The sequence below is a fragment of the Pundamilia nyererei genome, unplaced genomic scaffold (assembly GCF_000239375.1).
Source record: "Pundamilia nyererei isolate P.nyererei 1_Seehausen unplaced genomic scaffold, PunNye1.0 scaffold00093, whole genome shotgun sequence".
In the NCBI taxonomy this organism is placed as follows: domain Eukaryota; kingdom Metazoa; phylum Chordata; class Actinopteri; order Cichliformes; family Cichlidae; genus Pundamilia; species Pundamilia nyererei.
The window spans coordinates 141602-156869 of record NW_005187494.1 but is presented as its reverse complement, the minus strand read 5'-3'; the positions used below and the strand labels follow the sequence as shown (position 1 = coordinate 156869).

General features: G+C 41.2%; 1 protein-coding gene across 5 annotated transcripts in view; it reads left to right on the top strand.

Annotated features, from left to right (window-relative positions):
- Nucleotides 1-702: 702 nt before the first annotated feature.
- Nucleotides 703-15268, top strand: part of ago4 (argonaute RISC component 4) — a 21746-nt gene continuing 7180 nt past the window's right edge. For 2 of the 5 annotated variants that reach the window (XM_005739675.2, XM_013912582.1), the window contains exons 1-10: nt 1467-1659; nt 7734-7905; nt 8024-8144; nt 8871-9052; nt 9444-9580; nt 11054-11188; nt 11797-11884; nt 12054-12201; nt 12373-12492; nt 12773-12901. In XM_005739675.2, coding sequence (XP_005739732.1) covers nt 1641-1659; nt 7734-7905; nt 8024-8144; nt 8871-9052; nt 9444-9580; nt 11054-11188; nt 11797-11884; nt 12054-12201; nt 12373-12492; nt 12773-12901 — 1251 coding nt within the window. In that variant the 5' untranslated portion in view covers nt 1467-1640. Of the gene's footprint in view, nt 722-1466; nt 1660-7733; nt 7906-8023; nt 8145-8870; nt 9053-9443; nt 9581-11053; nt 11189-11796; nt 11885-12053; nt 12202-12372; nt 12493-12772; nt 12935-15268 lie in introns of those variants that run through there. The other 3 variants (XM_005739674.2, XM_013912581.1, XM_013912583.1) reach the window with 2 other exon arrangements.

Genomic DNA, 15268 nt, shown 5'->3' with positions numbered 1-15268 from the left:
CCCCCGAAACTGACACCCCCACCCCCACATCCCCACCCAAAGGCTGATACTCTAGGTTAATCAACAAGCGACATTGATCTTTAATCAGTTTTTTCAGCTCTGCTATATAGTTGAACAGATGATTCGTAATGATCAATCAACAACTGACACTAACACAATGTTCCACTCCAAATGTACTTATCAATAAGCGAATTTATTTCAACATCTTGCACTCTGAACCACTGCACAGAGAGCAAGAACCAAACTGGAGTCCTACTTCTTGAATGCACATACTTGGCCATTAGGTTTTTATTTCCAATTTACAGCATTTAAAAAAAACATTTTATCATTCTAATATTGTTTCAGTTTTATTGACACAAAGTTTTTCAGATGTGACTTCTTAAGACAACTGCGCATGCGTGTCCAGGTGAAAAAAGGTATATAGCAGGGGTTTAAGCGCAGGTTTTTATTTCAGTGTGGAGGTATCCTACTGGAGGAGGTAGAGTAGCAACAATGGTACTGCCTAAGAGCAACGAGCTGGTACCACGGAGCGAGAATCGTGTGGGGCTGTTATTGAGCGTATCGTCCAATTATAGCGTCTTGACAGCAGAAACCATGAACTGGGAGTTGTTGCAGAAAAAATACGGTTATATTTTAAGGCGGTTCCTGGAGCGTTATGTACTACCAAAGCAAGGCAACGGAAAAGGGAGGAGGTATGAAGACCGGTTTGGATTTAGAAGAGGTAAGGATGCCCAGATTTTATATCTTGCCTTGGGTTTCTCTTCTTTATTTTTATTTTGTGACCATGTTTCTACAAGTCCCAACTAAATCTTCAAAGGAAAAACAAAAACATTCAAATTTAAATCTTAAACTCGAACAGCAACCTGTTTGGGGGTCTTAACCCCTTCTCAAAAAATAAGATTTCTTATGATATAATCCAAGTAAATAACAAAAACAAAAACGGATGAAAAGCTGCTACCTTTTATTCTGCTTTATTCAGATAAAATAAAGCAGGGCATGTGCACCTTGCTTGGAAAGTATCACTTAAAAAGCTTCTCAGTTTGAAAAAGCAAAACAAAAAAAAACTTACACAAGATTTGCTTTAAATGTTTTGATGTCTCACAGCACAATTAAGCATTAAGAAACTTTGATCTTTTTTATTTGGTGTAACAAATATTTAGTATATACTCTGCTTACAGACAGAAACTTTATTAATCCCACACTGGAGACGTTCAGGCGTCGAATGAATGAGAAAATGAATTGAAGATATAATAGAAAAATGAATGAATACAAGGGTAATTTGTATAGTGTAAAATGCTATTATACTTATTGATGCTATATTGTTTAAGCTGTATTTAATTTTAACTCACAAACAAAGAAATTTAGAGTATAACTAGTAAAAACAACTGCTTGCATCTCTGCGGTAGCCTACGGTGTATTTTGCCACTTGTAACCGACGCATGCGCATATCTAAACCGTCAGCAGCATCGGCAGCGGCGGTAGCTCAGTTCAGGTCAGCCCAGTCAGCAGTCGTCCACGCGTCTATCTATACTCCCGTTTCTTAAATTTAGCCACTTTCAAGCTTCGAGATACCGCCCCCAATTTCAGCGTCGGTACGGAGCCGCCAGGCCGGGACAGAGACGGAGAGAGAGGCCTCGGCCATGGAAGCGCTCGGACCCGGTAAGGATTTTTAAGAAAGCGAGAGCGGAGCGAGGAGCTGTGAGCGCGAGCCGTGTGTGGGGCGCGTGTGCGCAAATGCGTCGCTTCACTGGGGGCCGTGGCTGCAGCGAGGCCTCGCTGTGACGGGAAAACAAGCCGAGGCCCAAGCCCGTGTTTGTGTACGTACTCGTAGTACGTTAATTACATCGAACCAAGGGGGGCTCCTTTTCCTGTTAGTACCGGAGGGGGTTGTTTTTATCCACTCTCCCGCCGTGTCCGAGGGTTATATTTATGTCAGGCACGCTCTACTCGTCGTGTCGGGGCTGGCATTGTGTGAGTGGGGATTTAACTGGGACCTTCCTTCCTTCCGCGTCGTGCTGTGTTTACGTTGTTTGGTTTCGCTGTGTTTATTCGGCGTTTCACGCCTTTACGACCCGATTGTTTCAAGGGGACTGCGCGTTTGCGTCGAAATACGGCGGAATGTAACGTGTTTTTGCAAAATCCCCCTCTCAGTTAAATCATATAAATCTGCCTGCATCGCCATCAGGAGCAGGCAAGCTCGTCTCTTACACCCCCCTCCCCGCCCGTCCAAGATGACAGCGATGGTTTGGGAAGACAAAATGAATGCCAACAAAACACGTTTACTCTGCAGATGTGGTGATTTTGTGGTTTTTTTTTTAATGTGAGGTGGTCATCGGTTTGCGCGCCTCTCCTTGGGCAGCAGCCATGCGCCCGTGAGAGCACAGCAGGGATGGATGGCGCTCTTATCGATCAGATCTGCAGGCCAGCTCCATTATAGTCTCCTATATGATAACAAAGGCACGTATTTTGATGCAATAAAGGCATGCAGTGGGAAGTCAAATCATGCACCTGTGCGGTCATCAGTCCAATATGCAGTGTTATTGTCACAAAGCTGCAAAATATGTTTAGGTCATATTCCCCCCCACCCCACTGGAGACATTGTGTTCTTTTTTGTGTGTGTGGGAAACGCGCCTTTTCATAAACGAAGCATCTTGCAACAGAAAAGTCTTCATGCGACAGCATTGACATGGTTTATTATTATTATTATTTATTTATTGACTTTCTAAATGACCACACATTTCCCCGCAAGAATCAGAAGAAAGGTAGTGGCATTAGGAAGCACTAGATGTGTTATTTAAACAGGAAATGTGCTCCTGCAGAAAATGTTAAATGGATGCAAGAAGCTGTGAGGGTCCAGGCTTACTGGGGACAATGCATCCTATCTATCCTTCAGGGGTGTGTTTGGATCATTGCTGCACATAATGAAATGAAATAATGACTCCCAAGTAATCAGCATTTATTATTATACTTTAGTGATTGCTTATTGTGCCTGCTGTGTGTACTTTGCTACAGCAAGTGTTTAGGTTGTGGAGTTTGAATTGAGATTTTTCTATCAAAGCCTTTGTTTACACGTTCATAGATGCAGACGTAACAATGAGTTTTTTTGTGATGAATATAAATATGATCTGTGAACACTGCTCTAGAATTTCTCTTTTTGGCATGTTTGTAAAGCTTTGCTGCCCTTTTCAAAGGCAGTGCTTAATCTTTATTAATATTGAATTATTAATAATAATATAATATTAATATAATGCAAACTGGCCACGGTGCAGGTGTGAAGTAAATCTGAATGGATTAGAAATAAGTTTGACTCTTTTTCAAAATTTCTATACATGCTTAATATCTAATCGCGTTCCTTTCTTTATGACCAAAATAAACGCAAAGCTTTAATATTGTGACGGCCTTAGTTGCAGTTTTTAACTGTTCTAAATTACAGTTACAGTAATGTCTTGTAGCCCATTCTGTGTGTCTGCTGTCTCCCGTTTAGTCGTGCTTCAACAATACTCTTGTTCAGTGGTGGGGATGTCTTCAAACACAGGAAAGATGTAAAGCAGACGGTCAACTGTCTGTTCTTAGAGGTGTGAAATGCAGCAGTGAGTGGCCTATTCAGTGACAGAATTCTGAATTGGGTTGTTGTTGTCTCGAAATTGTGGTGGAGTCACACAACATGATGAATATGCAGAGATGAGTGAAAAGACAAAAGCCTGGAGGACACTGAGTGAAACTGAGAGGAAGTGTAGTAATTTTGAAGTATAAGATCCCATTTGGAAAATGCATTAATTCGTAATGGTAAACATGGTCAGTAAGACATCCTGTTTTACATTTAAAATCATCTAAGTCAGCTCGCCTGATTCTTCTGCACATCTCTACACTGATGTGTGGATATTTCTACATTGTGAATGGTCACTAAGCCTTTCTTAATGCATCTCCTCTTTCTCCTGTTCGGTGTAGTACCTTAATCCGGGTGATTTTCAGGTGTGGGCGTCAGTGTACTCCCTGTTCGGTGCTCTTAGTCTCTGACTCATCGCAGGGCCAAGCCATCATCCTCGTGCTTAGCTTTAAGCCCAGCTGTCTATGCTCCACTGTGGTTACCAGGGACATGCATAGCATTAGTAGGCTCTACAGTGCATTAGTAGGAAACCCTACTCAGAAAGTGTGAGTACACTGCACACGATCTAATGGTTTGTCTAAATTAGATCAGTGAAGAGTTGGGGGTGGGGTGTTACAGTAAGATAGGCAGGCGGAAATCTTTGTACCATGTTTATGGTCAGTTTGGATTTAAGCTTTGAAAAGGAAGGCTTGTTTGCCTTTAGTGCATCTGTCATTTTGTGTGTAAGGGGGGAAAGTTAATTTCACTTCCTCTGTGACTCAAAGTAGATGCAACTCTTTCTCATTTGGAGCAGAAGCACAAATTATGGAGGAAGCTCGCTGTAAATGTGAGAGCTGCTATTTATATGGTATTCAGCACTGTTTAAGTACTTCATTAATGTTCTGGTTGAAAAAATGAATTAAAAGACCTGGGCAGATTGTCACTGCTGTCTTGTGTTAGTGCAGCTGACAGGTTTGCTAAAATATGTAGGCTCTGTATTAAATATTGGTTTTTGTTTTGTTTTTTTAATTGACTGTGCCTTGTAGCTCCATAGTGTAGTGGTTTACATATTTGCCAGACAAGAGAGAGATACCCCAGTGTGATCCCAGGAGGAAAGACGGATCCCGTCGGGGTTGTGTCAGGATGGGCGTCCGGTGTAAAAACTGCCAAATCAAACATTTGGAGCTGCCCACTGTGGCGACCCCTTGTGCAGTTGAAAGTGCTGTTACTGAGAATGAGCTTGTGACATTCACAAAATACAAGACCATGTTTACTCAGAAGGTCTTTAAAGTGAAATGTGTTATCCACATGTGTGGCTTAAGTTTTGTGTAATGTTCAGTCGCCTGGATTGTCATCCAATACTTGTTTTTTTTGTTTGCCTGTCCCGTTTGGTTCCTTTGCCATCAGAATTATTGTCTAAAGGCAAAGAAACATGCCCAACGGATTTACTTTAGGATTGTCATCCAATACTAACTTAATTATTTATGTTTAACTTTAAAAGTAGATCTATATTTTTCTTGCCTGTGGCAGCAAAGCCAGCAGTTACACTCAGATTTGCTATAAGTTGTTAGTTATTGGATTACAAGTACTTGGAAAAGAGTTGAGCTTTAGACAGTTGGTCAGACAAAACTATCAGTTTCTATCTCATGCTGGGTGCTTTTCATATTTTACAATTTTAAAGTTCATGTTGGGTCAAGTTGGGGGGGGGGGTGTTAGTGGAGAGAAGAGTGGTTGTGGAGGAAGGATGACTTTAGGCATTTCACATTGAGACACATTTCTAAGTGTAGTAATGTAGCAGCTGAGGAGGCTAAATATAGGCACAGCTCTGTTTTTGGTGGAAGAGGAAGCCCTCAAAGTTGCTGTGCATCATGTCTATACTAAAAACACTTTCTGCTACTTTCACACAGTGGGCTGAAAACAAAAATCTGTGTGCAAAGGTATCTGTGCATATGCACAAAAGTAGACGAAATAGAAGTTGTTTTTGCAGTTGATTGCAGGTCGTCTGTTAGCTGTATAGACACAAAGTGGGATTGTTATAAGAGTGTATTATTTATGCAGATGGCTGAATGCAGAAATTTTGTCCATGCTAAGCCTGCACTAAAATAATTTGGCAAATGGGCCCATTTTCTATTGCTATGTTTGTTATGTGTCATTATTACTTGTTGCATTATAGGAATTATTGTACAAGCCTTAAAATGTCTTTGGGTTGGCTGTAGCTTAGGTGTTAGAGCAGGTCATCTGCTAATTGGAAGGTTGTTGGTTCGATCCCTCCAGTCTGCATGCCAAATGTCCTTGGGCAAAATGCTAACCCAAGTTGCTCTCCAATGTGTCCATCGGACAGTGAATGTGTGTGATTGTTAGATAGCATTTATATAGAGCATAGAGTTTTTGGGTTTGTCAGAGTAGAAAAGTGCTATATAAGATTCACCAAATCAATTTTTACTTACGCCAAGTCATTCATATTTTTCTGTTTTAAATGACAAAAGTTGTACTTTATTACATTGGTTTGACTTTAGAATATATGCATCAACAAATCTGAAAAGTTGGAGCTGGAGCTGCCAAATGATAGTATAAGGCAGCAATGAATAAAAGTACCTCAATGAGGACTATTCCTTCCCTAGTAAAACACAGCTGCATCAAAGGTGTTGGTTTTGCAGAACTGAAGGATCAAGTGTGACAAAATCCCACGTTGGAGACAAAATGTTACATAAGCAAATTATCCTGCCTGTAAGTTGTGACATACACCAACACAAATGATGAGTACAACATATGCAGAGACGTGTAGCTTCAAGCATAATGTGGAACATTTGGTATGCCTTTTGTTGCTATCTGTAACAAGGCCAGTAGGACAAATTTAAATGACTCATCAGAGTATTTCCAGATCGTGGCAGAGAAAAGCAGACGTGCAACAAATGGCTTCTTACTTGAGCACGTATCGTCAAACATAATGTTTCATAAGAACTAATGGCTTGTTCATGTGATGGAGGAGGAGTGGGTAGAATAGAGGAGGGAGGAGGAGGGTGATCTGGGGTGCGCAGGCTAGATGAGGGCATGTTGGGAAGCGTGTTTTTAGGAAGCGATGGGGAGGGTCTCAGTTGTCTGTGCTCTCACGCTTCAGTTGTTAACTGGAGCGTGTGGGTGCACGGAGTTTAGGAGGACCCCCGCAGTCCCTTAGCTGGCAGTTGACAAAAGCATTAGGCAACATTTGGTGCTACCAGCACTTATTATATTTACACATAAGTATATATATTTCCTTTTAAGTGCTTAAATTTTGTGCATGCTTTAGTTTGGCTAAAGCATTCAAAAGCTTTTTTCCCCTCCTGTAGAGAGTTGTATTAGGATATTTGATTTTTAAGCCTTTTAGGCGCTCTTGTGCCAAGTAATGCTTGGCTAGCCATATCAGCTGATGATTTTGACAGAATAAGCACCACATTCCCTCCTTCCTACCGTGTTGATGCAAATCAGTAGTGTTGATATTTGAGAGATGAATCATTATTGGGTTCACTGTAACAGGAAGCTTGAGGTCTTGTGCACGTATATGTGCATATATTGTGTTCCTCTGTACTTGCGGCTTTTATGATTAAAATTGAGGCTCATGTACTAGCGTAAATTGTGTATATGTACGTTTCTGTATGTATGGGAGTTGGATGCGGACTGTAACGGTAATCCCAGACTGTCCGCATGGCACCCCTCCATATGGTCCCACTGCTGTTTGTCTGAGAAGAGCGCTGTCTTTGTCTCGGCGTAAAGGGTGGGCACCCTGTGTGTCTGGGTGGAGCAGTGGGCGGGTTGAAGGATAATTGGAGGTCATTGTTTCGCCAGCCCCTTGTTGACCCATGTAGGTCAGGGGCCAGAGTTACGGATCAATCAAAGCATGCATGTGCCCTTCAGGGTTCGAGACCATTTTAGTGCATTCAAGCAGGTGTCACTAATGAGAGTTTCCAATGAGCTTGGCGTTGCGCGGTGCACATTCATCCATCAGACATGACATTTAATGGCAAGCTAAACAAGCTGTCACCACCTTTATACACAGTTAAATGCCAAATGTGCTTTATGCGAAGTTTAAAATGAGAATTGTCTCAAATGTGGACGTTAGGGAATCAATTTATTGTTATTGTGTTGCAAATTATTACTCTTTTCCTTTCAGGCCCGCCCGCCCCTACCTCTCTGTTTCAGCCTCCACGGCGTCCCGGCCTTGGCACGGTGGGGAAACCCATCCGGCTCCTTGCCAACCACTTCCAGGTGCAGATTCCCAAGATTGATGTCTATCACTATGATATTGAGATCAAGCCTGAGAAACGACCACGAAGGGTTAACAGGTAAAGATTCATGAAGATACTGATCGTTTTGATCTGTTGCTTTTGCAACCAGACTGCCTAAATGTCTCTGAATGTTGATTATGTGCCCTGACTATCCTGTTGGACCTCGCTTCTGTAGGGAGGTGGTGGATACCATGGTCCGGCATTTCAAGATGCAGATTTTTGGTGACCGACAGCCTGGCTATGATGGGAAGAGGAACATGTACACAGCACATCCACTGCCAATAGGGAGGGACAGGGTTGGTATTTCAGGCACATAAACTGTCAGCTCTAATGCACCATAAAGGGATAAGTTTTGTATTTAATGGCATACCTCAGTGATTGTAGATCATATTTTAAGAAGGAAATGGCAGGCGTATTAAATGGGTTACTGGCTCAGCTTAAGGAGGTAGACTACATAATTGAGTGAAAGGTTTCCAACTGGATTTCTAGGAAAGTCTGGAACAGGAATGCGATCTGTGCTGGTCTGAGGGGTCTTTTAGATAGGACCTCTAATAGAAAATGCAGTATGCAGGCATTCATATTTCATCGACTATGTAATTTAAGCTGACAAAAAAGCCTGATGATGAAAATTTATGTTTAAAGGAAACTATAAATTTCACTCCAATAATTTAATCTATGTTTTTCTCTGGCCAGTATATGTGGAAATGAGATCTCAGTAATACAAAGTGGGTTACTAATATCTGCATGACCAGTTAAAGTGTTTTGGTGCCATTTTTATGACTTACTGACATTTCATTTGCTTTATTTTGGTAACTTAAAGTCCTTTCCTTCAGTTTTTGTCTGGTTTATACCCCTTGATTCTTCATTGTGACTCTAGCTCATCTATTTGTAATCCGAAAAATGATTACATTCTTTGTTTTGCATTTCTGGGTTTTTTGATCACCCCTTGTCACACATTCTACAACCAATGTCCCTTCGCTGAGCTTTTGTTTTCATCATTCTTGGCCCTCTTCTGCCCTCAGGTGGATCTGGAGGTCACCCTACCTGGTGAGGGGAAAGATCAGACGTTCAAGGTGTCCTTGCAGTGGGTTTCTGTGGTGAGTCTTCAGATGCTGCTGGAAGCCCTGTCGGGTCACCTTAACGAGGTGCCAGAGGACTCCGTTCAGGCTCTGGATGTCATCACAAGGCATCTGCCTTCCATGAGGTACGGCTTTTCACCCATGACTTACAAACGCATCACCAGCTTATTCACGTCTTTTCTGCAGTGTTGTTGATGTAATCTAATGTCAGAATAATGGCTTAAATTTTCACTAAAAGCTGTTATAACTTAGTAATGTAAACACAGATGTAATTAGGAGAGAGGGACTTAAACATATCAAGAATTCATTGTACTACGAATATGCAGATCAATAGAGCAGTTATTAGCATGCTCATATGCCCACTTTTGTCTTTCAGACTAATGCGTCTGGATTTTTTTTTTTTATTGCATGTTTTAAAAATATACCTTAATGGTTAAGTGAACATCTGGTTTGTTAATAAATACAAAAATAATTAGATAATATAAAACCTAAAATTTGTTTTTCGGTTACACACAGGTACACTCCAGTGGGGCGATCGTTTTTCTCTCCTCCGGAGGGTTACTACCATCCTCTTGGTGGAGGCAGGGAGGTGTGGTTTGGTTTCCATCAGTCTGTCCGTCCTGCCATGTGGAACATGATGCTCAACATCGATGGTACAAACAGATTTTTCTGCAGCTATGATTTGAAATTTTATTGATTTGAAAACATCCAAAATGAGATTTTTATGTGATGTAAGGATGCTAACTGGGTGGCCAGTTAACTGCCAATTGAAGCAAATATCTAACTGGCCAATCTTGACAGCATATCACTGCAGTTAGGCATGTTCACATGGTCAAGAGTACCTCTTGAAGTTCAGTGTCTGAATGGAGAAAAGTGACAAGCATGAGTGAACATGGCATGGTTATTGGTGCCTGACGGGTTGATCTGAGTATTTCTGAAACTGCTCATCTACTGTGATGTTCCCACACAACCATCTCTAGTTTTACAGCAAATGGTCTGAAAGAGAAAATATCCAGCGAATGGCAGTTCTCTGGGTGAAAATGTCTTGTTGATACCAGAGGTAAAAGGAAAATTGCCAGACTACTTTGAGCTGAGGAAGGCAACAGTAACTCAAATAACCACTTGTTATCAAACAAGAGCAGGAAGTGCACTTCAAAGTTTGAAGCTGATAGGCTACAGCAGCCAAAAAACCACACCGTGCCACTCTTGTCAGCTGAGAGCAGGAAACTGAGGTTGTAGTTCACACAGGTTTGCTGAAGCTGTACAAAAGATTGGAAAAATGTTGCTTTGATCAATCAATCTTAATTTCTGCCGTGACAGTTGAATGAGAGTTCGAATCTTGCATTAAACTGATTTCTTGAACATGACAATGAGTTGACTGTACTCAAATGGCCTCAGTTAGTGGGTCTCAGTCCAATCCCCAATAGAAAGATGTGATGCAGTGACAAATTGCAACTGTGCAATGCTATCATGTCACTATGGATGAAAATGCTGCAGGAATATTTCCAGCACCTTGTTGAATCTTTGCCACCAAGAATTAACAGTTCTGAATTAAAAACGGGGTCCACCACAGTACTAGCAAGATGTGCCTAATGAAATAAGAAAGTGCTTACAACTAGAATACTTTCTTTAATATTTCGTACAGTGTCATGACTCCTATTAGACTAGAAACACTGACTTTCTTTAGTAAAAACTTGTAAAGAAATGATTGGGCGGAAACAGTCGTAAGTATTACAATGCAATTCATATGAAGTTTCAGTATGTTAGCAAAGCATCATAATATATTGCTTTATAAGATGCATTACAAATCATGTTGTGTTTATAATATGAATCTGAAAAGGTAAATAAAGGTAGATAATTAAGGGTAAAAGTGAAAGGTGCCCTAAACACAAGTATCTCCATTGAACTTTTGCACCTGTAAAGTACAGCTCAAGGTATTGGTTCACAGAAGCACACAAGGCTGTTATGTGTTTGGTCTTGAAATGGCGAAGTTGACAAAAATTTCTGTCGGGTCTGGATTTTTAATTGGTTCGTTCATCTTTGCTTTTCTGTATTGACTGCTATTCATTTTTCCTCAGTTACTGATTTATAAAACCAGTTGAATAACTTTCTTTTTTCCTTAACAGTATCAGCTACTGCTTTCTACCGTGCTCAGCCTGTGATCGAGTTCATGTGCGAGGTGCTTGATATACAAAACATCAATGAACAGACCAAACCACTGACTGACTCACAACGTGTCAAGTTCACCAAGGAAATAAGAGGTGAGCACTCACAACCACCAACTGAATTAAGAGCTTAGAATCTGCCAGACCGGGGAGGTCAGTGACACACATTATCACGTTATGAATGACTTTAGACTCTTTAACTCTTCCGCACTCCATAAAAAGTTACAAAGAAATCCACTCTGGTAACTGGGTCATGCAGTCCTGCTATATCTAAATCAACTGGCGGAAATCAAAGTACTTTCTCTTTAAGCAAAAATACAGAAACATTTCTTTGACCAGTTTTGATCTTTCTTTAGCCTCACATGTTGTAACTGGTAGTTGCACAACAAAGAGCAGAAGCTGCTGACATGTTTTTGTTGAAATTCAGAACCAGATAGTTAAACTTGAAATCAAACTTCTTTTTTTTTTTTTTTTTCCGTTCTTCACTTCTCTAGCCTCTGTGGGGCTTGTATAAGCACACTTTTCTGTCTAAAGAAAAGGCATATCTAGCTGGATTGTCAGCATTGATATTTCTTATGGCCTCAAAAAAACCAGACTGCTAAACCTGCTAAAGGCAAACACAGTAATGTTTTAATTTTTTTTTTTTTTTTTTTTTTTTAAATCTATCCAGACATTGCAATTATTCTTGGTGTGTTTTTAAACAGGTTTGAAAGTTGAAGTCACACACTGTGGTCAGATGAAGAGGAAGTATCGAGTTTGCAATGTCACGCGCCGACCTGCCAGCCATCAGACGTAAGTAGCAATCCTGCACTCATCAGCAAAGGCACTGTAGTAAAGTGTACCAAAGTCATACCCTTATAAGTGTTGTAAATGTAGAATTAAACTAGGCAAACATTTTCTTATTTATTCATACTCACGGAGACTTCAATGTGGCTTGCACACATTTTCCATTTATGCACAGGTTCCCCTTACAGCTTGAGAACGGCCAAGCCATGGAGTGCACAGTAGCTCAGTATTTCAAGCAGAAGTACAATCTACAGCTCAAGTATCCACACTTACCCTGTTTGCAAGTAGGACAGGAACAGAAGCACACCTACCTTCCCCTAGAGGTGAGAAAACCCCCCTTTTTTTTTGGGGGGGGGGGGGGAGATGGAAAATGTTCTCACGCAGTATACCTTTAATAAAAAGTTGTGACATTTTTTCCTTTTCAGATTGCCCACTGCTGCTCCTCTTATCTGATTTTTGTTTAATTAATGAAATGCCCATTCCTCCTCCTGCAGGTCTGTAACATAGTAGCAGGCCAGCGCTGTATCAAGAAACTGACCGACAACCAGACATCAACCATGATTAAAGCTACAGCTCGTTCAGCCCCCGACAGACAGGAAGAGATCAGCAGATTGGTGAGAGTTGGTTCCCTGTTTGAGGAGGCATTGGGGGCTGGATCATCATGCTGTATTTTTAATTGTTTGCTTAGTTATAGCAACTGCTTCAAACCCAACCATGTCTAAAGGAAAATTAGAAATTTGAGTGTCTGACTTGAGTGTATTTATTTAAAAGGGGCAATGAACACAGTTGTCATTGTCAGTATACTAGATTTATCTGTACATTTTCAAATGCCAGTCCCTGGCAGGTTGATTGTATTGTGATTCCTGTGAACTGGTCTTCCTTTCTCTTTCTCAGGTCAAAAGTAACAGCATGGTCGGGGGCCCCGACCCTTACCTGAAGGAATTTGGCATTGTTGTGCATAATGACATGACAGAGGTGACAGGGCGTGTCCTCCCAGCGCCCATGCTACAGTATGGGGGCCGGGTGAGTACAGACACAGGGAGGGACTGTGGCAGGGTGAGTACTGGGCAGGGGACTGCATTCTCAGGGCGCAAGCCCGTTGGGAATGCACAGGGTGGGCGTGGGACGGGGCTTCAGAGTGAATGCTGTGACATGGGGATGTTCCAGGTTTGCAGAGGTTTTACAGCTAAGGATTGAGATGCTTATAATCTTGTAAATACAGTTAAATTAAAATATCCAAAGTGATTAATGACTTGAGTACATGCTGAATAGTATACCCATTACATATACATTAAACTGGAAGTATAGGTGATACAGTAGTCGGCTTTAACATATGCACACTTGTAAGACCTGGACCTTTCCCATGTTATAATCCTGTGGTGCATCTCAGATGTCTATTAAGTGTCTCCTTTTGCATATTCTTCCCCTCATTAAGACAGCTTCAGGATGTAAAGCTCTAAATGATATTGCATTGACTGCTTTTTGTAAGTGGAAGAAATGAGATGAGGAGCCTGTGGACCACTGAGATATGCCCACTGAATTTCAAATCAGCCATTTGAGGATCTAAAGTTGAGAAGCCTAAAGTCAGTTTTTAGTGTCACGAAGGTGGCTCTTTTGACCTGGCTAGAAGCATTTAGTTTTGGTTTTAAATCTTCATTTTGTCATCTTTTTGCTGTATCCTGTAAATGATTGTTTCCTGGAGGAACACAGTGTATATAAGCAACTGAAGCAGAATTTATGGTTCAGCAGGGAGAGCGTGTTCACAGACAGCGGGCGGTCTGGGGATGGCCCATCTGCCTGCAGAGGGCTCTGTGTATGGAAGCAGTGTACAAAGTATGTGGTACAGCCGGTCTGCGGGCCACTCTTGCTTGTGCTGTTGTTGGTCCGTCAGCCAGTAGTGAAGAAGAGCGAAGTTACAACATACAAACTGCTAAAGTGAAACGGAGTGTTAAACATGAAGTTTCCACTGCAGCCACTGTCGGTACTCTTCATGCTTTGTCTTTAAAAAAAAGTACAGCATGAATATAGAGCAAAATGTTGTTGTTTTGCGGTTTTTCCCAGTGAACTCCGCTGTCGCTCACTTCTCTATTCCGGCTCACTTGTCAAACAGTCGGCATTGGCAGTGGCATACAGCATCTGCTTCCAGCGACGTGCAGTTGAATTTTGGAGAACTGCATGGGAGCCCATCTGCAGTGAGTGAAAGCCCCTCTCCCCCGCTGTACGAGTGGTAACGTCTACACAGACGGACATATTTGCTCGACCATAAATTATGCTTTAAGTTGTGCCTTAACCAACACCACTGAATGAATCTGTTCCATTAGCTGCTATTGGAGTAGTTAAAATAATCAGCCACATTTGTAGGCTGTTAATCACAGAACATTCAGCTGTTTCAATTTCACTTTGATTTCACAAATCAAAGTGATTTTTCCACATCTATTTTTTGTTCTTTTCTTTTTTTTTTAAAGGTTAAGACGGTCAAATGTGGCTGTTTAGATGTATGCATGTTAAAGTTTCTGAACTCTAATGTGCAGCTGCCTTTTTAGAAGTAAATGGCTGCAGTAACAATGCACTGAGTGGTTAAAATAATCAACTTGAGATTATACATTTTAGCACTCTGTGCACTTGTGGTGATCACATCACAAGGTTAGCAGTTTTCTCCCACATTACTGTCATGTGTAGCAAGTGTGTCATTTCACTTATTTCTTTTGTTCTTTATAGATTTCAGACAGTGCTTCAGCTGATCCACTTTGTGCAGAGGAAGAGTCAAATGACCCATCAAACGACCCCTTTTATGTGAGGCGCAAAAACCCTGAGTTAACAAAGTTGATACCCACCGTCGGGATATTTGTTATCTCTGACTGGTGTTTTAGGTTGTGTCAAGTCAGCTAATGCAATGAAAGCCTGGATATGTTCAATTTGTTTACCGCTCTGTTAGGATCTGTGATGCTAGATGGCATCATTTGCATCTACCTAGCTAAAATAAGGAATTTAATAAATAGCCATATAGCAATAAGTTATTCGCCTTCGATATCTTGACTATTGCCTGGGAAGGCATGTGAGGCTGAATTGGGATTCAAGGATTGTGTGTAAAGGTGGGGGGTAATGGAAATGCTGCCAACCGGAAGACGATAAGACTCTTATCCATGCAGGAATAAAGTAAAATTAGTCTTCACTTCTACTGTTTGTGCCTGTGGAGTGAATGTGAATCTATTTTTCATATGAAAATTAGAAGGTTAATATAAATACTACAGGGGCTGGATTAAAACTCGCCACTCACTGGCAGTGTGCAATGATTCTGCTAAGATAAGATTAAATTTTAATCATCCCTGTGGGGAAATATTGGCTCAGTCTTTGGCCAGCTTTCTCGTAGAGTTCTCTGGCGCCTTTTTT